The following is a 23564-nucleotide window of genomic DNA, read 5'->3' on the forward strand; positions in this document are numbered from 1 at the left end:
TTCATTTATCTAGATGGTAGTCACGAAATTCTACTCACATGGTGATGCATGCAAGCGCCTAATATAAATCCATTTTCATTCATTCCTATCCAAATGATATATTTGTACCTCAAGAAAAACTGTGTTAATGTCTCCTGGTCAGAGAGGATCACCTTCGTAGGCTAACCCTTGCTAGGATAAACGACAGTTTATTTTCATTGGAGAAGTAAACACATTAAAACTACTATGTAAGAACAAGAATTGTACCATATCATGATACTCAACTGGTACATATGACCTATGTTACACTATTAGACAGTCATGCAAGAGGAAACTTTTGTATATTCATGTTGTGAAAAGTTTTATGTTTCATCATAAATTAGGTCCAGTTTCAACACAAAGACCATTAATCACTTCAATCTACACTTCCTGCTTTCCTCTGACATCTTGTAACATTATCCACACTCTTGCCCAAACGTTTATTCCACAGATAAAAATATGTACATGTTTATGATGTTGCATTTCTTACTTTCAATGGTTATCTTAAAATAGGCTCTGACAGGATGATACATCATGCTTTACCAAGGACCAGACTTACGTTTAACAGAATGTATCTCACTTTTCCTGGACCAATAATACTTTCACAAAAAGTCGTGTCATCGTTAAGGGTTAGAGTAACAGTACTAACCATGGTCTGTGTACTAGCAAAATAGGGCCCTGTATGGCACTCAATAGAAGTAAAAGAAATACAATGTACTAATTTTCTTGTGAATAATATGTGACAGGCTGCTAACAGTGGGACACATTGAAACTGTGGGAGATATAAGGCAAAATGTGCTGAAGCTTTGTATATCACTATAATCAGTGATTTAAACAATACAATGGTCAAAGCAAAATCATACAGCCATATTAGTAAGGCAGCAAATATTGCTAGCTAAGCATTCTGCCAGATAAAGCACACTGGAATGTAGCATATATTCTCCAAGCAGAGGTTTTGGACGGGGGGGTAGTATGTACATGTTAAAACCCCCCGGCCACTACTACCCCAGCCGACCAAAACCTCTGCTTGGAGAATATGTAGCATATCCAAGTAATGCAACTAAACACTAAGATCTAGAATCTATGGTATATGTTACATGCTGTATAGTTTTATTGTATTCATATTGTAGAGGCAATACTTTTAATACTGAAGGTGTTATACATGATTGATGAGGAAATTCAGTAAAAAATAAAAGTGTTTGTAAAAATTAATGAAAGTGTCAGTGATGATATAGTCATGACTTGTAAACTGTTACAACTTGTAATGATTGAAATCGAAATTAAACAAAACTTGTCAAATAAGGATGCATTTGCATAAATATGTATGCCTCACTTGTCTGTGCATTAAATGTGTTACATCTAGTAAATACAAGAGATCCCAAACCTGATGCAGCCAACTAAATCATGGAAAGACCTACATACTGTAGTTTCGTACATGTACCATGCTTGAGTATACATGCCACCAGAACAGTTCTCTCCATTTATAGTGTAATCTAGGTAAACTAATGTCAAGTACTGACTATATTCGTATGGATGCAAGCATTGATTCACAATCGTAATTTACTTGCAGGACATGACAAAAATTAATCATCAGTTATAATTGTTGACCTGAAGAAAATTAAAAACAAAAACACAGCAACATTGCACTAAAAAATTTTCCAGACAATCCAACTTCCCTACTCCTTTCTGGAGATGGAAAAATGACTTCTGAAATACACAAAAGGCTACCAAATTTCCACAACAATTTCTTACTCTTTGTTACTTGAAGACCATGACACTCATTTTGCTACTTGAGTCTCATGATTTTTTCTTTTCTTCTTCTTCTGTTTTGCCATATGATGATCCTACTACTGCACAAAGAGGGAAACTCTGGCTACGGACTACAAACGTTTACAAAATCAACCCAGATGTTCATTCTTCAACTAAAAATAGTTGTACTTAAACATCAACAGTTGTCATCACAGTCATCCAGCTTCTTACAGAAGATGTAAACAGCCTCTCTTATGGCACAGTTTTCCCCATGTCTCACATGGTTGATCCTCACAAACTCAACACAAAAACTCCCTGAATGGATCAGCCAGGGGACCTTTCCCCACAATTATTTCATGGAATATGTACCCTCTTTACAAGTCCAAATTTACAGTACCGGTATGTTTTGACATGTAGAGCAATGGCGGTATTTTGAAAAGAGATATATTCTGTATATGTCATTCCTGGTCTGTGTTATACAAACTCTTACTGTTCAGGGCTCTGTAGGGCTTCCATACTTACATGTACATGTACACTGGGACAGAGTTTTCTTAATTACTCGGCATTTCATACTACAACAGTTAACTATAGTATATGCGTTGACGTGGCACCAAAATTACAGGCTTGGCTTGGACAATACAAAATATAGCAGATACATCGTCAAAGAGCGGAAACGGACAATCTTTTCTTGAAATCATGACGTTACCTTTAATTCAAGTTGTAGTGCCCACTGTTCATCAGGCAGTCTTATATAATATAACTATAGACGGACATACAATTCCTGTAAACATCTTACCTATCAATAACAACAAATACAATTCATTACAGTACACTTTATACAACATTCATATACATGTATAATTCAATCAACCCAGGGAATTAGTACACTAATGTGGGCAATCTTCTGTGCTATCCATACAATGCATTGAAACTCCTCTGAATACTCTAAAATGATTTACATTACACTTATGTTTAAAAAAAGTTGCATTGGGGAACTTTGAACTTCACAATGGCTTCTTCCTGGCAAAATTATCTCCTGAATAAGAGTTACTTGGCATTATCATTTCACAATTCTTGAAACTTGACTTATAGATATTACAGAAAGGTTAGAAAAGTCTCTGCTACGTTGGGTGTGTATCATGAGTTGGCAGCTCCACACTTACTGGCCGACATCATGGGGAATGTTGGGAGGAACACTTCTTGTCATTCAAAGGTCAGGGTCGTTGATCGTTTCAAACACCTTCTCCGATTTCTTGGCATCCACCTAGGAAAGGGCAAGACATCAACAGAGCGTGTCATGGTCTCATTCATGTATTACCCAAAGTGTGCACTCTAAAAGATACCAACCCAAAAAGAAAATGACTGCATGAAAGTTTGTGCTGAGAAATCCCCTTTTAACTAGCCCAACTGATCTAAAACTTCAGAGTGGTGAAAATCGTGTGCCAGGATGTAGGTGCACAGTCCTTGGTTTTGAGTGGTGCAGTTGCACAACAGTGCCTCTTGCGGGATGTGACTAAGTGAATTTTGTAATTGCCATAAAAAAGGACTGGGTGTCTAGAGGTTCTTGGTGATTTTTTCACATAATGAATGGTAAATGTGCTCAACATAGAATGGATTATATCAATAGATTTTCTGTAGGTTCATAATGAATGCACCCAGGTAACACACATATTTTTACATTGCCCACAGTGTAAAGAAATACAGAAGAATGAGACCTAATGGACTTCAATACAACAATTATACACGTAAAACCAATGTATAAGGTGGACTTGAAACCTCATATCACAGTCACTAGTGTTTAAGTTTTAGATATTTGTGAAATTTGGTTTTCTCTGAAAGATAGGAATTACAAATATTTCCCTTTTTACAATGAATAAAGGAGGCTTAAACAGCCTTTATCACCACTGATAACAGCAGAAACATACTTTGTTTTGTCTGCTACATGTATATTATCAGACAACAATTGCTATTGTGGCTGGTGATACGGTAACTTATCTGCACGCTTCATGCTTCTTACTAACCTTCATGGGTGAACTGTCATCTTCCTGGCCTCCCTGAAGGTGTGAACAGACATTTGTGCTTGATCTGATATCATTTTCAATTAACATCACAATCAATATTCAATTCCATACAATCACTCAATTTCAGAATGACATGCCCCACCCCAAATTCATCTTTGATGTAGAAAAGATTACAAACATTGGTCTGCACAGATATGACTACCATTATCTGGCTGACACAAAGACATTCCACAAAAGCCTTAAGCCATTGACTCTGCTTGTATCAGCATGTAAACAATGCCCATGTACATTGTATGTATGTATGTACATGTATGTATGTACGTACGAAGACTAACTTACATTTGCTGCCGTGACTGTACCTAGTTCCTGGACGATCCTCTCAAAGCAGTCAAACATGTAGACAAACTGCAAAAAAATCAAGAAAGTAACAGTTTATCACTGTGCTAAATGTACATAGAAATTTTCACATATTGCATTGCATTGCAGGAGGCATGGTGAACTATGGGAATCACATCATCCAAGCAGACGTAGGGTCAGTCTGATGTTTTAGGCATGTTTTTGGAGCACATTGTTTGTCTTTTTAGTTGTTCTAGGGATTAGGCAAAGGACACCCAACTTTGCATCTCTTGGAAATGAGTTGACAGGACCAGAAAGACTTGTAACATGTATCTTCCATAATCAAAAGTATAGGTTTAAGATTCATCATTACACACAGCCTATGAAATATACCTTGGGGAGACTCTGCTAAACCAGGCTGAGGTTTCTACTTTTGTGCACATGGCCTCTAATCAGCTTTCAGGGAATCAGAGAATTGTTTTCTATAGTTAGAGCTGATTCTCTGATTAGCTGACAGGGTACTGTAATTCTTGTTTCTTTCACTGTAACTTCATGTTTGCGGTTTTCATGGTCACTTCTGTACCGTGAACTTATCATCACCGTGAAAAAAACATCTGTCTTTTGCTCGCCTCCCCATCTCTCTACAGCATTTAGTATAGTATTACTAAGATACCTATTACTCCTCATCTTTCCCCACAACATCACCAACTTTGTTGTGCATTTGCCGCCACCGTAAAGTTCAGTGAAAAAGTCTATTTTCCTTACACTGTGAAATTTAGCTACCGTGAAGATAAAGTGAATTACAGTATACAGTCAAACCTGCCCAAGGCGACCACCCGGCGGACCGAGCAAAAACGGTCGCGATGGACAGGTGGTCGCCATGAAGAGGATTCCACTCACATGTTTCCAGGTCGAGGTTTTCAATACAGTACGTAAATGGATTGAAATTATGTGAATTTAGACATCATGACCCCCACCAAGTTCAATTCTCATTCATTTGACAGAAAGATCCTACAAAAATTTCATTTTCCGTTATCGTTGTAATAATTGTATACCACTACATCGTGTACAAATTTTCATCATAATTTTGACTACAAAATAATGGTTGCCTCGATAGTCTCCGGCGCCCTCCCGCATTCACACGTTACATTAAATAGTACACACACACACGCACATCATCGAAGTTTTAAGGCCTAAGACAAATCCCTAGATAACACCTGCTGACCCCAGCCTTTTTTGGGGTGCCGACCGCTGGATAAAAGGGTCAAAAAGTTTTCGATATGACAACTAAAGACGAAAACGGAACGGTGTGATTTCGTCGCGCCGCCAAGCTCTGTGCGACTGCATTGAAAGGTAAGTCAGTGCAGCAGAACGCACAGCGTCCAATAAAGGTTGGTGAGATTCATGGAAATAAAAAGAAAATAAAAATATCAATTTTCATCAATAACCAGAGTATTCGTAAATGTTCATACACAAAAGCATCGTGTTTTAGAAAGGTCAGCGGTACGCCAAATCCGGGCCGCCGCCAAATCCAAGATGGCGTCGGGACCAAGGAACAACATTTCTCGCCCGATGTTTGCCCGCCGCGAAGTCATTTTTCGGTGGAATTTAGTAAGACACAGACACATTTTTGTTGAAAATACAAAAATAGATAGTAATTTCTGTGAAATCTGACTTTTTGACGCCATGCACTACGTACTCGTTTTGAAAATTGAGTTTAAACCGAACTGAGTTTGCGGTAAACTATAAGATTACGACAGGCACAACAACATCACAAACATTTGTCTTTACAATGTTTATAGGGGGAACGTTTTATTAAAACACTTCATGGAGGAATCAATGCTATAACATTGCTATTCCATATTTTTGTCCTTCAAAGTCTTGAAAACATTTCCGTGAAATCCGACAGCAAAATGATCCGATGTCACCACACGCTTGAAAATTAGGCGGCCGCCATGGGCAGGGACTGTGCTCTGTGCGGTCCCAATTCGTGGCGGTCGCGGTCGCGTTGGACAGGTGGTCGCCTTGGGCAGGCAGCTTAATGCTTGTGCCTATGGGGAAAATTTTCGGGACCAAGAAAAAGCGGTCGCCATGGCCAGGTGGTCGCGTTGAAAAGGTGGTCGCCTAGGCAGGTTTGACTGTACATGTATCATATAGGGTGTGGGCGAGGCTCTGCCAAGTAGAATGAGATTTATCAGACTTCTGTATGAAATATTGAAAATATCCCAGTCCTCTGTCAGTGATGAATGGATGGATGATGTTACAGATCAATGTGCGGCTTACATGTGGTGAGAAGATCCTGACCCAGCGTGGCTTCTTCTCCCCTCGCTGGTACTGGAAACAGAAGGCCATACCCTCGTCATCCACCTCCCACTGTGTCATCTCCTCCCAGCTAAACGTGATCACCTGACTCTGCACACAGATTACACAAGTCATGAGTAGTCATATTACTGTAAATACAGAAATGTTTGCAATTTTCGCGATGATCGTTTCACTGCAAACTTAAAGCCACTGCAAACATTTTTGTCCAATACTGTAGCAGTATGCGACTATAGTGCTGCCGCAAACTTAAAACCAACGCAAACACTCAATTTTTGCCTTAGCAGGAATTAATAAAAAACACAAAAACTTAAATGCATTTACAGTATTCTCTCTTATGATAAATTACAGGAGTTATTCTAGGAAAACATTGCATGCACGGTGCCCCTGTTCCCCTCTTTACAAAAAGCCCTGAACTTATACAACAGAGTAGAGGTCCATTCCGGGGTGAGGGGGTCAAACCTTACAGTCTGGTCTTATGCATCTTGTGCCTACTGTACAAAACTGGTGCGTTATGCCTCTAGATGGTTTACCAGTTGTGCAAAACAAACAAACAAACAAACAAACAAACAAACAAACAAACAAACAAACAAACAAACAAACAAACAAACAAAGCATACCTCTGGTTCCCCCTCGTCTGTACAAGCTGTGAGTGTGAAGTGTTCTATGGTCAGGGCCACTATGACATGGCCTTTTTTCCTGGAGTCACAGGGGCAGTGGGGGAATGCAATCTCATTGTAGCCTTCACACTTCCTCACCAGCTTCAAATACTGAAAGGGAAGATGGATAGATGGAAACTGATGAAGTAGCTTTCCATTATGAAAATTCATCATTCTGTAGGAATGATTGAATAAAAAGAATTTGATAATGTCCAAGTGGTAGGGCCGCCAGAGTGGCTCTGATCAGATTTAAGAGGCAAAATTGGCTTGATAGTGAAGACAAAGTACTGATTAGAGTCCATCAGGATAGAACAGCATATTTCTGTTGTAGATATGTTAAATGATGTATTTCGTAAAGGCAAACCACACATATGACACAGCCAGATCTTAGAGTTATCCTCAATTTTCTGAACCTGACTTGAAAATCTTTCACCATTCTTTACATACACTGTGCTCTGCACATTTACATGTATTACATGCAGAGTGGACAACAATGGAAACAAACCTCTTGTTTCTTGCCCCTGTCCTGCAGAGACTTGAGTTCATAAATGTGGTCGCTTGGTCTGATCCTGCCCTTCCCTACATCATCCACAGCCTGCAGGGAACCATAATAACAACTGCATGTATATATAGACACACAGAACATCAATACCTTCGTTAAGAAGGTTATATTTTTGTGTGTGCGTCTATGTGTGAGTGTGAACAGCATAACTCCAGAAGTTGTGGATGGATCTCTATCATATTTGGTATGTTGGTAGGTGTTTGCAAAATGGATTTATGATTTGATTTTGGGCCCCCTGGCAGCTTTCATAGGTACTGCACTCTGGCTTGCATGTCGGAGTGAGAGAGAGAGAGAGAGAGAGAAAGAGAGAGAGAGAGAGAGAGAGAGAGGGGTGCTACAATTTCCTCTTACAGACAACAGTCAATAATTCGAATTCCCTTCCCATGCAGCAGTGTACTTGTACTTGTGCAAGGTCAATAGCCTATGCAGAAAAAACAATGTAAAGTTTGATTTGGTTTATGTAGAATTTCATGCTTCTCTCACTTGAGATGACTTAAAGAGACAGATTTGACGCTGCAGGAAGACAGCACATGGATCTATAGGAGGTTGACGTTTGACACATTATACAATCATCCTCGTTCCGCATCCGTGCTTCTAATGAGCCTGTCAAACTCAATCTGTGCCCCATGGGTCACATCTGCTAGTCTGTGATTCGGCCAACAGTCCTGCTGAACAGATGCAGGGCACGAAACTCCTTTCTGGGTATATACATGTAGGTGTACCTCCTAAATATCTAGGTCCACAGGAAAAGTTTTTTTGGGCACAACATAGAATGAAGTAGAATGTCAGCAAGTGCTAATTACAAAGCTTACAGAATCTGGAATTCTATGGCTAACTTCAAAATCAAGTAAGGTTGTATTATTTATCTGACACTTAAATGTCAAGAATATGCTACTACCAAGCAGGGGTTCATCAAAAGAGGACAACGGGCAGAGCGCCCTCATGCCCTGATCATGTGCCCCCTTTCCCTGAGGAGCAGATTTCCTGACAAGCATAAAATTCTGATTGACCAGGGACAGTCTTCAACTGTGACCTGTCTGACAGTAATTTTGCCCCTCAGAAAGCCTTAGAATGCCCCATTTTAACTTACAATTCTCTACAACTCCACACTGTCGAAGGGGGGAAACACTCCTTCCACACCACCCCCCCGCTTGGTCACTTCGCTCCCTTGCAATGCTCCCCCGTGTAATTTTTTTCATAGAAAACCCCCTGCCAAGCATACATTAGTACTTTTACATTTGTAATTCTACACAATACTGGTGCAACAGCAGTTAAAAATTAGGTGCATAGTTCCAATATTAGGTGTACAAAAGTGCACATTGACCCAGTATTTTGAGTCCTATGATGTATGTTCACTTTAACTGTTGGTGTCGAGGTCAGCTGGCAGACTGCTCCATGATGAAACTATCTTGTCACAGACTAGACAGGTAACATTACTCTTCACTACCAGGACCGGGTCACTGCCTGCTAACTGCCACTTTACGGCAAGACTGTCATTGACTTTTGACTTTTCCTGGAATCATATCTTTAACCCTGTTTAACTGTGAGTTGGACAGATGTTTGACAACTGGGCTAAATGGGCCGAATCCTGTCATTACTGTCCTCAAGATGAGACGTTAAAGGTAAGGTAAAGCAGGTCGCACTCGAAAATGAGACACAAAGGTGTTATGTATAGGGCGTATTCACATGACGTCATCACCCCTGCCCTCCGTGGGCGGCCATGTTGGTGCTCACCCTGCAGCGAAGTTTCTCGGTGTCCGACGGTCTCTAAATTTCCAAGGAATGCGAAGTCGTCTGATCGCTGTTTTATTATATGCAAAGAGTCTCCAGCCTCACATCCTTTTCGCTACAAAAATCCAATTTCACCTACTGGAAATGACCCATTATCGACGAGCGAGGAAATGTTTTCCCCAGCTGCCTACAAACATGGCCGCTAAACTGTTTACAGAGTACGCATAAAATCAGTTCACAGCATACAAGTGTTCCAAGGCCTGCAACCACGTAGTACAGTGTCTTGAGTGTCGTGAAAAATTTTGTTGACAGGTAAGTTATGATCGGGAAAGTTCGACGTTGAAAGACCCCCCAGTTTACGAACGTATCTCAAGCAACGGCTACACGGTGCCGCCACTGTGTTACACAACGGGCCTGTAATTTGCTTTTCGACCAGATACAAAGGTTTCCATACACTCACGTTGATTCTCAAACTTCAACTATTTAGATCCGCTGTTCGTATGTCAGAAATCCACTTTTGTTTCAGTCGTTAGTCCCTTCGAATGTTCCCTTACCTACACGAGAAACGCCAAACCAATCTTACTGTTACCCGATCAGTGTGTGCTTTATCAGTCCCAATCAAACATCTGACCATGAGGCAAAACACCATGATTGTGAGACAAAACGTTTCGAAGGGAAATTGTGAATGGCGTAGAAAACATCTGCTATTTATACGGAGAGTTCCATAGGGCTCCACTATCAAGTGAGCACCAACATGGCCGCCAGTGCTCGTTGCTAGGGAGAGGGTCACGTGACTGACTACGCCCTATACACATAAGGAGAGTTATATGTATCAGACCGAGGTTTTATATAGAAGGAGAGCGGACGGGCAAAGTCTCTATTGTACTATGCGTATAACGGGTGTGAAAAGTCAATGTCGCGTCAAGGTGCGAATTACCCAATATGCATACACCCCAGGCCGAACGCTTGGCGAATTTGCTTTGTTTTCAACTGTGGAACAACTTCGATATTTTTTTCCGGGACTTTTGATCAGGACTTTGAAACATTTGGGTTACAAGAATACAACGTGGAAAATGATCTCTCTAACGGCGAGAATCAAAGCACTGCGGCAACCAACGCTGCCGCCGACAGCCGCGGTACATATGATTGCGAATTCTGTGAGAATATATACAAAACTGCCGGATGGCTTGAAAAACACAAGTCGTAGAGAACAGTATTTTTTATTTTGTATACATGCCGAGAAATTACAAACTTAGCTTGACTTGGCTCGCATTACCATGGAGCCCTTTAATGACTTCGCTGAGGAGAGGTCACCACGAAAACTGAAAATAAAAGTACTGCAAAAGTTTCAAAGATTTATAGTATCATTATTGCACAGTGACAGATGCATGTACACTACTTGGAAATAACTGTTGATGCCCATATGCTAATTCTGTCACCTACACGCACCTGCCAGTAGAAGAAGGTGTTGGCCATGTCCAGGTGCGTCAGCTGCAGTTCTCGCTGCAGGTCAAAGAGCCATTTCCGCAGAGCAATACAGGTGGTGGCGGCGGCCGTGTAGTTCTGGATGTACAGGTTATGGGGGAACTCCGTAGGTACCAGTTTTCTCTCTACAGCATACAAGAAGGAGAACAACTCAGACAAGTGGCAAAATTATGACACACTCTTCTGAAAATCTGTATAATACAACATCATACAAATACTGATTGTGATTGCAGGGCTCTACTTTGTTGACAGGGCTGATCCACACAAAAATGCAGCAAAAAACACATGATCATGACTCTATGGCAGGTAAATATAACAAGGCAATGGTACATGTACATGTAGGTCCACATGCAAAGTACATTGTATAATTGATCAACAGTAACAGCAGCTATTCTGACTAGCTAGCTCCACATTTATGCCACATAAACATACCAACCATCCAGGTGCAAGCTAAATGTAACGCTTGCATCTTGAATGTCTTATAAATAGAGACCACGGAATGTGTTCTGTATGTAGCTCACCAAAGTTTGTGTCCATAATTTCAAACAGTCCAAAGTAGGGAAGAAGTTCTTCATCAAGTCCCAGTTTGTCTACTACAGCCTGTTTAAACAGAAAATATATAGTTATTGCAGTAACTACAAGTACATAACAAAACTGATGGTATCATAAATAGGGCTAGGGGTCTTGTGCAAAGATAGGCAGAAAAAAGCTTGTTGATAAGTCATTTGGTAGCATTCAAGAGCTTGATAGTTTTGCATAAATCCATTGCTACAAATGTGTAACAGTAACAGGAGGGACAGTGCACAGACTTACATCATAGACCTGGTCTGTGTTGTTGTTTCTCCTGATGGTGACAGTGAGTGTGCTTCTGTCTGGTAGCAGGACTCTCAGATCCACCTCTGCTGTCCCACTGTTCACCTGCGTAGTCAGGACAACACACAGTCATACATCAAGCATGATACATGTTGTTGTACATTTATTTGTACATTCCTGACTATAGACATAGACGTATATAGTGGAGATATGAGACAGCAACTTAGGTGGAAACAGACAATGCTTTTTAAAAATCTTTCTGAATGGCAAATAAAACAATGTAAGCAAAAAATGTAGACAACTGAATCTGTTTCTTCAAATGAACACATAGTGCTATTTTACCAAAGATAGCACTATACAGTATTGTTACAGTATTACACTGCAACAGGCATGTATTTTTCAAATGTGGAAGTACTTGCTGAGAAATCATTTTCTTTCACTATCATTCTAATAAGTAAACATGTATATGTAATCCGCAGTAATTATAAATATGTCAGAATTACATATATACAAGTCATTGAATAAGATAAGATTACAGTAAGTTCATTCCTACAGTCACTGCGAGATAGAACGGCTGTCACTGGATTTTCTGAGGAGACTTGGAAATATGGTATAATCATAACAGTTTTTATCAACATTCTGCCATAAACAGATTGTCATGTACAGATAAGAAAAATCTAAAAAGTATTCTTTTCTTTTAGGCTTTAGTTTCATTCGCATGTATCACTGGAGTTAGCACACAGTTTTGTTTTTGTGACATTCTGAACATAATGCAATATCAATACACTATTCTCTGTCAGCTGACTGAGTAAGCTTTATCATGGTTACACATCATTTTTGATGCGCTTGAATGTTCTATAGCCATGTTAAGTACACAACATCACCATGTCTTCATGGCCAAAGATCGTGTAAATCGTACGTACAGCGTGCATGACAAATATCCTGAAGACTCCAACTAAATTATATGATACAGCACTTTGAAATACAAAACAAAACCTGCCGAAAGACACGAGTGAAGCAGCAAAACAGAAAGCACTACTTGTAACAAAGGAAAAATAACAAGAGAAGTTTGACTTTTTCAAAATATTTTTTTCAACCTGTATTTTACCTTTAAGAACACGCTGGTAGTGTTACACTCTTCAGCCTTGGCCAGTTTTCAAGAGTTCAAGGGGGCAATTTACAATCAAAATCTTGCTTGGTGAATCGTAAAGTAATAAAAATGGGCATCATCATGAGCCATTCAGATGGCTAAATTCATTCAAGAAATCTGTATGACAACACTACATTTTAAGTTTTGAAAAGAAGAGTAAAAAATACAAAGGAGCCAAAATAATCAAAACTGAAACCCTTAAAGTTTAAGAGATGAGTTCTTTTCAGCAGCTGAATGGTGGAGAGTGGTGAAAGGTGAGCAAATGAAAACTGGTAGTAGCCATACCAGAGAGTGCACGTTAATGTTGACAGTCCACTCAGGGTTGGGCTAAGTAGAGGAGAGAGAGCAAGGACAGAGACAAATCATGCCGTGTAGCAGAACATCCCCACACCAGACAGATTATAGCTCAATAAACCACTTTTCTGTCAGTAGCAGTGTTAAACATATTGACCTGTTGGTGAACCATATAGCTCAGGGGTGCCAAAGAATACATACGAATTTTACAGAATACATACGAATTTTACGGAATACATACGATCCATTACTAGAAACATACGATCCGTACGGAATACATACGATCCATTACGCAGAAACATACGATCCGTACGGAATACGTACGATCCATTACGCGGAATACATACAATCCTTACTAATTTGCTGGCCATCACGCTAGCACCGAATCTAGCTTTGTATGGTCCTCCTAGTTGGTCTAAGCCTACATCAGTCTTAATTTAGTGCAGCTTGAGATTTTTAGAGGTTAGCCAGATGGGATACGCCATTATTAAGCTCTTAAAAGGCATATATCGTACGAAGAACTGGTTATCCCGAGTCAGCCATCTTGAATTTGCCACCGGTGTCACGTGATCCAGGCACATTACTCCAAATTAGTAAGGATCGTACGTATTCCGTAAGGATCGTATGTATTCCGTAAGGATCGTATGTATTCCGCGTAATGGATCGTACGTATTCCGTACGGATCGTATGTTTCTGCGTAATGGATCGTATGTATTCCGTACGGATCGTATGTTTCTAGTAATGGATCGTATGTATTCCGTAAAATTCGTATGTATTCCGTAAAATTCGTATGTATTCTTTGGCACCCCTGTAGCTTGCCTAACCTCTGTACAAGATGAAATATCTAATAGCTACATGTACATGTACTTGTTATGGCTTGTAGTAAGGAGGATCTGAATAGGTAACAACAACTTCAGAGCAATAATATCATTTTGTTTCAAGACCCACTGGCACATAAAATAAACCATCTAATAGAACCTGACAAGAAGTTAAAGCATTATTGATTGAATTGTCTGTTCAGGTTTCGCAGGATTTACGTGGCTCTGCCATTTCTACCAACAAAACTAGAGAATAACATTGACCCAAAGACTCAATTAGGTAACAACCAATCACTTTAGAAAAGACTGTCTATGTCGTAAACTTTCCTGGAATAGCGATACTATTTAGAAATTCTGACACATTACAACAGAAGTGACTAGCACTACTGTTGACACACTCCACAGAATATAATTCCATATATGTATACGAGTTACTTTTCCGAAACTACCTTATATTTATGCTAATAACTTACATCTTTTTCTGTAATATCGGCCAGGAACTCTTGCATGACGTCACTCTCCGCGATGGCCCTGATGGAGCACACCTTCTCCAGGTACTGTTCCAGACCGCGCCGGCGGGCGTCCAGCTGCTGCTCCGAGAGCGTGAACGGCCACTTGCCGGGCATCTTGGGGAAGGGGAATTCTGGGAACTCCCTCTTGAGGGTCTGATGAAGGTTGGAGAACTCCCGGTACCTCCTGGCGCACAACTGTCTCCCTGCCATGTAGATATTGTACACCTGGGAAAATAATGAAGAAAACTTCAGATTCCCATAAATCTTGCTGGAAGAGTAAACTTTTTTTCAAAATTCACACATGGCCATACTGATTTAATTCTATGGATGAAATCTTCACACTCATTACTTTTCGCCTGTTCTCCATAAAAAGTCATAGCCATGAGTTCCTTAAATGTGTAGACTTAGAAATAATGCCGGAAAAGGGCCAGTATGAGTTGGCTTTGCCTTGTCTTAGACTGGTCCTGGCTTTTATGTTTTACCAAAATATCCCAAGAGTTGGATTGGATCAATAAGATTCAATTCCAAATTGGGCTCTTCACATTGATGAAAATCTACTCAACTCGATTCGAATTAATGTTGGCCGTTTAAGCAAATTAATTAGCATAGATTTTGTTGAGTGTGAACTGGGCCTCTGTAGGGTTCAGCATAGATTTTGTTGAGTGTGAACTGGGCCTCTGTAGATGATTGAAGAAAGAAGAACAAGATAACCTTCATGTACCTCCTTTGATCCCCACCAACTTATCTCCTTTAATATACAAATAAAGACTTGTTGCTTGTTTGAAACATCATGTTCTGTGGTTCAATTTGTGTTACCAGCTTTGAATTCCTGGAGTTTTAAAATTCTAGCAGCTCTTTTTTTTGCTGGGGTCTTAAGATCTCGAGGAAGCCATCCATATCAATATTAAATCTGTGTGGCCTAGCCTGTGTTATACAATCTCTGGTTGTCAGGGGCTGATTGGGCCTCCCCCCGAGAGAGGACTGACCAGTGGAAGGCTGCTAGAAGTGTGATCAAATCAGGCTATCCTTCTGCAGATCTAAAACACATCAGTTTCACACACTTAGTGGCGGCTGGCTATGTTACATCAAACAACTTCTTACACCTACTAAGCCCAGGCTGTCTAACTCGGAGGCTCAGTGTTCTTTAAACCTATCTAATTTGGATGCACCAAACGTATTTGATGACAACCAGATTTGCTTTACAATTAAAGTTCAAATAGGTTTTACACGTAAAAAGCCAGAGCTGTGATGTTGCATATCTAAGGATATAAACATCAGACGATGGGATGAACTGAACTGGGATGTCCCTGTAGCTCAACTGGTAGCAGCCTCGCAGTTGACACATCACCTTTGAATTCACAACAGTGCATTAGGAAGCCAAAAATACATCAACACAGCAGCTTGCCAGGTAGCGTAAATTGCTTGGACATTCTCCAAACAAGATTTTGATGACAACAAGTCTTCAACAGGAGTTTAATTGGCAGAATATTTGGCAGAAAGGAGATGTGTGTGCAGGTTCTGATAGAGGATTGGCTTTGGTGGATGGTTGACCCTACCTGTAGTAAATGAGATTGTTCTACATGGCTGGAGTCTACCTGATGGTTAAGTCATCCCAGCTTGTCAAAGTCGGCACAGTAGAGATGGGAACCGCAGATTGGATAAACTTCATAAAGTTGTAATAAAAACAGAAGATGGAGTATATCACAATTCAGGATGCGAAATACTACAACTTGCAATTTGCAAGCGATTTTCAAGATTTGCAAGTAAAAATAATATGAACTTGCAATTTTGCAATTTGAAAATATGGTGGATCGATTTGTGTAAGCACTGCGAAACAAAATCGTAAGTGCTAACTACTTAACAATAAAGGCAACATATTAACTGTATTTAGATGTTAAGTCTTCTACTAATGCTATAAAAGTTGCTATCTCAGGCTGAGTATGTATGTACAGCAAAAGCAATTACATACCGACTATATTGCAAGACGTTAATTTTTCAAATTGCAAGTAAGATATTTTGCAAGTAACAAAAAAAAAGCACCCTGCAATTGGAGTCAGATTCACGGTTGGTACTGCTATGTAGCTGGTATTTCAATCTAACTGGATTATAATTTATAACTATAAGTTGTTTTCTTTCAGTCTGATCAAGATTTGCCAACGTCACTATCAAATTGACTAGTCTGCCTGAGACTGAACTTATCAGCCAAAAACCCTGTAACCTTTTCCCAACTGAGACTGTCTGTTGGCACACAATTTGTACTGGTTAATAAAGTGTTAAGCTGTACGGTGAAGGTTGATATCGATTCTGAACACAGTAAAATATCATGACATTTACCTCAGCCTGCGCTAATGGAACCCATGACTGTGCCCCAGAAGGGGCTGAAACATTGGCAGGTAATTTTCTTTACGTTTAGGTTGTGTAAAACAAGTGTAATATCAAACTTAAACTAGAATCATTGTCAGTTGGTACAGAATGGGCTGTAGTTCATTTTTGAAATTCATTTTTGGGATTAGGTGCACTGGTGCACCTAACCTAAAAATGTAGGTGCACAGAAAATATTTTGGGTGCACAACATGAAATAAAGATGATTGTCCGCCAAACCTGATTACAAACCTTACTGCCTCTCTTTGGAAGTTGAATTTGAAATTCCACAGCCGGCCTCAAAATTTAAAAAAGTAATACAACAAATGTTTTATCATTTTTTCTGACACGTTACTCATTACTTCTGTAATCCTGCATAAATATCTAGGTGAGCCAGTGCATCCATATAGTCAATAATTAGGTGCATAGCTCCAATTTTGGGTGCACAAAAGTGCATACATGTATGCTCCTAGTAATTCCAACCCTATATTTTCTATAGACGTACAGGCACAGTGCTAGGTCTGACACTGTGATATCAAATTTACCAGACAGACTGTACAAATTGGAACCAACCAACTGACAAGGGAAACATGGACTTTGTCCAATAACAATTCCAGCATACCATGTAATTTCAGGCAACCTGTATTACACTGTCGCAAGTTCCCATGGCAACAATAGTTTTCCAAATAAAGGACCCAGTTATTTTGTGGTAGTCAATTTGCTGCTGCCGTGTGTGTGCGTGTCTAGTGTATGTTAGATCTTTACCAGTGCTGAAATTACAGCCTTCTATAGATTCTGTACTACAGCATATAGGCAGCGCTCTCATAGATCAATCAGGTCATGAGGGTAGGCTGGAAGGCAGCAATCCAAATGATGCATTTTTTATCTACATGAAAAATGGAGCTATGGTTTCTGTCGGTGTGTGTCTGTTTGTGTTTCCAGATATTTGTGGCCAGCATAACTTAAAAACCTTCAAATGGATGATATTTGGTATGTGAGTTGGTCTCGGGAAGACAAAGGTTAAGGTCAATTATTATCCTTCTGGTGATTTTCCAAGGTGCTGCTTCCACTTTTGATATCTCCTGTGCTGGGCAAGCTATGGTCATGATTTTTGGGTGGTCGATAGCTCTTGTGCCCAGGAAAAAGTGACATAAGTTTGAACCCCTTAGTTTTGTCTGTAGAGTATGTACTAAGATGCAGATATGATAGTTAATACTGGAAATAAACATGTTAACTACATGTACTAAGTTTTGTTGGACTAATGATTGATTAGAGTTTCATATTCATTAAGCACCAATCACAGACTGCTTCAGAGCCAGTTCCTCATACATATTTTTATAAGTCTGATTGGCATGCAAAAGATGTTTTCTAAACTCTGTATTTTGCTAACAGGTCAAAATATGTTTGATTTTCCATCTATCTAATAGGTATTGACATTCTAAATGAACTGGTATGAGCAAGCAGTAAAAAGGACCGCTTTTTTGACCACAGAATTAAGCTACATTGATTTTTAAACGACTTACTGCATTTTATAGTATTGGACAATCTGTGAAAAATGGACATCTCGTATTGGATAATCTTGTATCAATAAAGGGGGGCCGTTATACTACTAGATAAACTTACCACAAACTTTTCAGCTGAATTTTCTACCATTCTGTAGTCTGGTATGGAGATGGGGAGAGCTCGTTTCTCGCTGTAGTCTACGCAGGCGTAGGAGGCTGAGTTGTCGTCACCCTGGGCGTCCAGGCGCGCCGCTTCCTTTCTGGACACTGAGACGACCTTTAACGTGAGCGCGTCGCCTCCTGACTTGATCAAGTCCACCACTCTTTTGTGAGTGGCACCTTCCACATTTTCATTATTTCTGTGGAAAAAATGTATTCAATTTTAAAGCAATTAATCATCAAACCTTTACAGAATGTAAGCTTTGTTACAAGTTAAGTCTACCACTCTTTTGTGAGTGGGACCTTCCACATTTTCATTATTTCATTTTCAAAACACAGAATCATAAAACGGAATGTACTAGTAAGCTTCTTGACAGGTTGGAAGAAATTACAAATAAAAAACTCACAACGACTTTCCATCAACAAATTCTGGCTGTCCCAATAAGCAATTATTGATTAAATGTAGGTATTGATTTTTGTCATACATGTATACAGTTCTATCACCACAACTATCAAATCAACAAGTAACTCAGATCAATACCTTAGCAGAACCCTACAATTGTTCCGGGCTATTAATTTGGGTCTTCAATCAAAAACCAGGGCAGGATATTCATGAAAATTGGAAGGAGGAAAGCCTTAATAAAGTACTCTAAGCTGAAATAAGAACAGACAGAAAAGATGTTCCAATGATTTTACAGAGAAGGTTAGCACGTTTGGATTAGGGAAATGAGATTAAGGCCATAACAGCGTTGGCTTTGTCTAATCATCATCATTTGATCCTCAGTTAGAGACCCTTCATGTGGTCTTCCCCGTTCACAGGCAAAACAAAGATTTCCTGGCCACTATGTAAAATAATGATGTGGGAAGAAGTAGAATTAGAAGGGTTCATTAGGCTAGCCTCCACCAGGCCCTCCTATGGGCGTATGGATCGTAGAATTCGTCAGAAAAACGAATAATAGCCAGTAAAGTCAGTCCATGGTGAATATCACATTTTGCCATTGTAGTAATGGAGCCTGCAAATGAAACCCTAGAAAATATTCTCCCTATAGCCGGCGTAGTTAGTCTGGTAGAGACTATCATTAGGCCCTGAGGAGGGTACTAGTAGCTGAAACTGAAAGGTTACCAAAATGTAAGTAGATAAAATCCCTATGGCTGTGTTGCTTACACATAAAATAAAAAGATTTCTTATAAGTTCTTCATATTCCTTTGTGCTTTAAATCAAACACATGTACAGTAAGACAAGTATGGGATCCGAAGAGATCAAACTTCATAGGATAAACCTATGCTGAGATTCATTTCCTTTGAAGATGATATCAATATCTTTGCTAATACACAAAGACAAATCAACTTGCTTTTCCACGAGTTTGATATAGAAATATTTCAAATCAGTATAGATTAGTGGTAATGTTTGATGCTAAAATCATTAACAGTCATACTTGGAGACATTGTTGATAATTGGCAAGCATATTCTCAGTGGATTCTTTGTGACAAGTGAGTGAGTGAGTGAGTGAGTGAGTGAGTGAGTGAGTGAGTGAGTGAGTGAGTGAGTGAGTGAGTGAGTGAGTGAGTGAGTGAGTGAGTGAGTGAGTGAGTGCAAGTTACCGGTAGTGAGAAAGTGAATGACATACATGTCTATACCAGGTACAGACTATAAAATACTGCATGTTTTCCAACAGTAGGAACCCTTTAGTGCGCTCAGCCAATTTCTCTCCACTGACGTCACATTCCAATCATTTGCTCCTTACACATATAATACCTTGCCGCAAGAAACAATCAAGCTACCGGTAACGCCTCTGAACATATACACCTAATAACCTTGGCAGAGGTAAGTTATATTTAGCACATACCTAATTGCACAGTGTGGAAGGAGTAGCCATTGTCGACATGTTGGGTGTATGATATACATGTACATGTACAATGTACATGTACAATGGAAGTAAAACTGTTACGATACGCATTGTTGATGACATTTGTTGTATAGAGAATTTGATCAAAGAAACAAAAATTGGTCTTCCACGTTACAATTGCCACACCTTCCAGGTCATCTTGTTGTTTGGGGTCTGATTATGGACCAAGGTTTGCCTTCTCAATGCACTTTGGCTGTCAGCAGCTGTAAAGTGAGGCTTTAGTTACTGTAATCAAGGAGGTTATATAACCTCCTTGCTGTAATAGATGTTGATCATGACAAATTTCAGCATGTACATATTGGCACATACAGCTGAAAATATCAATAGTTGCACATTGTAAATTTTGAAATGTTCATGTTTTTTATAGATCCATTTTCACAGTTTTTGAGGTGACTTCCCATTGCAAATTCATGACACAGCAAATATGTGTTTCCAATATATTACTACTTTACAGAATTGTTTCAACTGCGAACTTAACCACACACCTAAAACTTCCTTTCCTGTTCTGAAAATAGGTCCCCCTTATCTCCAAATTAGATCCCCACGAATTGAAAAGAAATGAATTTACAATTACATTACAATTATTATCATTGCATTAAAATGTGGACAAATTAAAACTGAGTTACATAATTACAACTACACTACAGGTTTGTTCACATAAAGGCTTTAGCTGATTTCCTTGTTCACGATAATGTATATACAACTGCACATTTCAAGAATACGAAATGAATGTTGAGTTTCAACTCTCAACAACATGTCACCAATTTACTTCTAATTAAGACTCACAGGTCAATCCAGGTTTGGGTATGTAATTGCTAGTAGCACAGAGCTGTGTGTATTCAAGAGACCTACTGTAATTACTGGGACTATAGTGTTGAAGCACTCGTGGGAAATGCAGGTAAGCCTACAGCCAAATGAAACCTCACATGGCCATTGATGCATCTCCAGTATTACTCTCCCTAACCGAAAAATGATCACAACTTACAATATTCCTATTTTGCAATGCGGAATGTGATATTTCAGTCCTAATATGCCTGACCTTCTGTAGCGCACCTCTGTAATTGAGGTATGGAATAATTTGTGGATGTGTCTGCCCTTGAGTGAGAGACTGTGCAGTGAAAAGCCATCCTGGATTCAATATGTAGACTGAACACATCGATCAAACAGGACCTAGAGGTATGAGGTTGTTTCCAAGGGCATTAGTGGATTATATTATCATCTTTGGTTTTTCAACACAATGGCAAAATGCTTCATTAATTTTTACCTGAATGATAATGTAATGGATAAACTGAGGAAACAGAATTATTGAAGATTGTTCAAACAAGCGTGTTCCCTTCATGCCATCCTTGCCATCCCAAAAGTCAATTCAAGTCAATACCTGAATTCCTGAAATGTCTTTTTTTTTCTGTCAGAATGGTGATTTTGAACAGAACTTACATGTTCGTATATCATTGTAGGGAAGCTAATTAATTGACATATACAAATCTCTCATCCCCATTCTATTTCCTGTAAAAGAAGCACCTGAAATATCATGTTAAGATTAACCTGACATAGTCTTGGAAGGATGCCAATTATTCACCTGACAGTGCTGTCCATCACATAGCTAGGAAAAGGATAAAACTTCAAAACATACACACTGTGTACTAAGTCAACATGGAGAAAATGTAGACTACTTCATACATTGAAGAATGAAGATCATTCATACAGGTGTACACAATATTTAAAAAAAAAAGTACAATATCTCTTCTTTGACAAAATCATACATTGAGTTATATATGGGCTCATATATACAGCGTACAAGATATATTGATACAAATGACTTGGGCAGTCAATTCAATACACTCATATTACACGCAACGTATAGAGTACAAGTTATATCATCATTATTACCCTCTGCTACCATTGGGAAAACCTTGTTAAAAGTCCCTACCCATCCCTAGACCTGCCGTCTGCGTCCCTAATAACAGACATAATGTTTCAATTACGATTAGTACATCGTTTTATTGCGTGCTTGCTTTATTATCACACTGGCGGCAACTACAGCACAACTGGCAGGACGTGACCGCGCATCTTGTTGCCCATGAACTTGAAATTATTAGACATGGGTGGCTTGACATAATGGTGTCAACACACGGTAGGATTCTCATTTACACCTCATGCCTGTTCGTATGTAGGGGGAGGTCAGTAGATCAGATCCTAGCTGAAAACTACCTTCCAGCAAATGCTGAGTGACCTTTGATCTTTATGTACATATGAAACAAATTTGGATATACAGGCTTTGCTCTAAGCATGTACTTCAGCAATGATTCTTCCTGATATTAGTACATTGCAGTGGGTGACCACAACAATTTTGTTTCTCTTCTCTTCTTTTATGCCTTTTCTTTTTACCTATACTAATAGGTCATAACCATATACAAACAAAATTAACAAAAATTGAAAAATGTTTCGGAAGTTGATTTTTCAATTTTACAGCATACACCAAAACACAACGAAACATACTACAAAGGGCAAAAAACTGGGGACTATACACTACCTACGGATGTACAGGACCATCAAAACACGGCGGTAATTTTTATTTTTCTTCATCTTTTTATGAAAAGCGAAGTTTACTCACACTTCAAGGATTCTGTCCCCTCTTTGGATGCCCGCCTTGTGGGCCGCTCCACCCTCTAGCACGGCGGAAACATGTTGTAGAGGCGCGTACAGCTGTCCGTTGATGCTCCTCAACTGGCCTCCTTCGCTCACCTGCCCCCTGACGTTGAAGCCGAAGCCTGTGTCTGTTTTGTAGATGGTCACAACGCGAGGTTTTGTAGAGACTTCATCGGGGCTCGGCAGGTCTTCCTCTCCACCGCTATCCGCCATCTTGCGAAATTGCAGTGTGGATCCGGACGAGTTCACTACAGAAAATAGGGGTGTTTCACAACATGTTTACATACTCATTTTTTTCATCCGTGCGGATCCGGTGTCGATCAAACATCCTCGAAGTTGTTAAAACTTGAATATCTTCACGATTCTGCAGAATAAAATTACATTAATTCCTTCAAAGCATACTGCAACGTTTAAATTGAGCACTGCACTATGCAAGGACATTATATAATGTCCTTGCACTATGTGACCATTAGTCATGGCTTGTTGTGTTTTCAACGTCATGTGATCAATTACTGAAAG

The 23564-nt window shown here is 39.5% G+C and overlaps 1 protein-coding gene across 2 annotated transcripts; it reads right to left on the reverse strand.

The window, feature by feature from the left end:
* Positions 1 to 172: 172 nt before the first annotated feature.
* On the reverse strand, positions 173 to 23321 carry LOC136428386 (sorting nexin-27-like). 2 transcript variants are annotated; one of them, XM_066417844.1, is made up of 13 exons: positions 23011 to 23321; positions 18452 to 18689; positions 14429 to 14692; positions 13129 to 13170; positions 11694 to 11798; positions 11402 to 11480; positions 10845 to 11005; positions 7608 to 7697; positions 7064 to 7213; positions 6408 to 6536; positions 4128 to 4193; positions 3789 to 3821; positions 173 to 3031 (listed from the first exon to the last, which is right to left on the reverse strand). In XM_066417844.1, exons 1-13 carry the CDS (start codon positions 23256 to 23258, stop codon positions 2975 to 2977), a joined length of 1662 nt encoding a protein of 553 aa, XP_066273941.1. In that variant the 5' UTR covers positions 23259 to 23321; the 3' UTR covers positions 173 to 2974. The 2 variants fall into 2 exon arrangements, with proteins under 2 accessions (XP_066273941.1, XP_066273942.1); XM_066417845.1 differs by lacking the exon at positions 13129 to 13170 and having other exon boundaries at positions 23011 to 23308.
* Between the last annotated feature and the right edge of the window lie 243 nt (positions 23322 to 23564).

This window comes from Branchiostoma lanceolatum, chromosome 2 (genome assembly GCF_035083965.1).
Source record: "Branchiostoma lanceolatum isolate klBraLanc5 chromosome 2, klBraLanc5.hap2, whole genome shotgun sequence".
Classification (NCBI taxonomy): domain Eukaryota; kingdom Metazoa; phylum Chordata; class Leptocardii; order Amphioxiformes; family Branchiostomatidae; genus Branchiostoma; species Branchiostoma lanceolatum.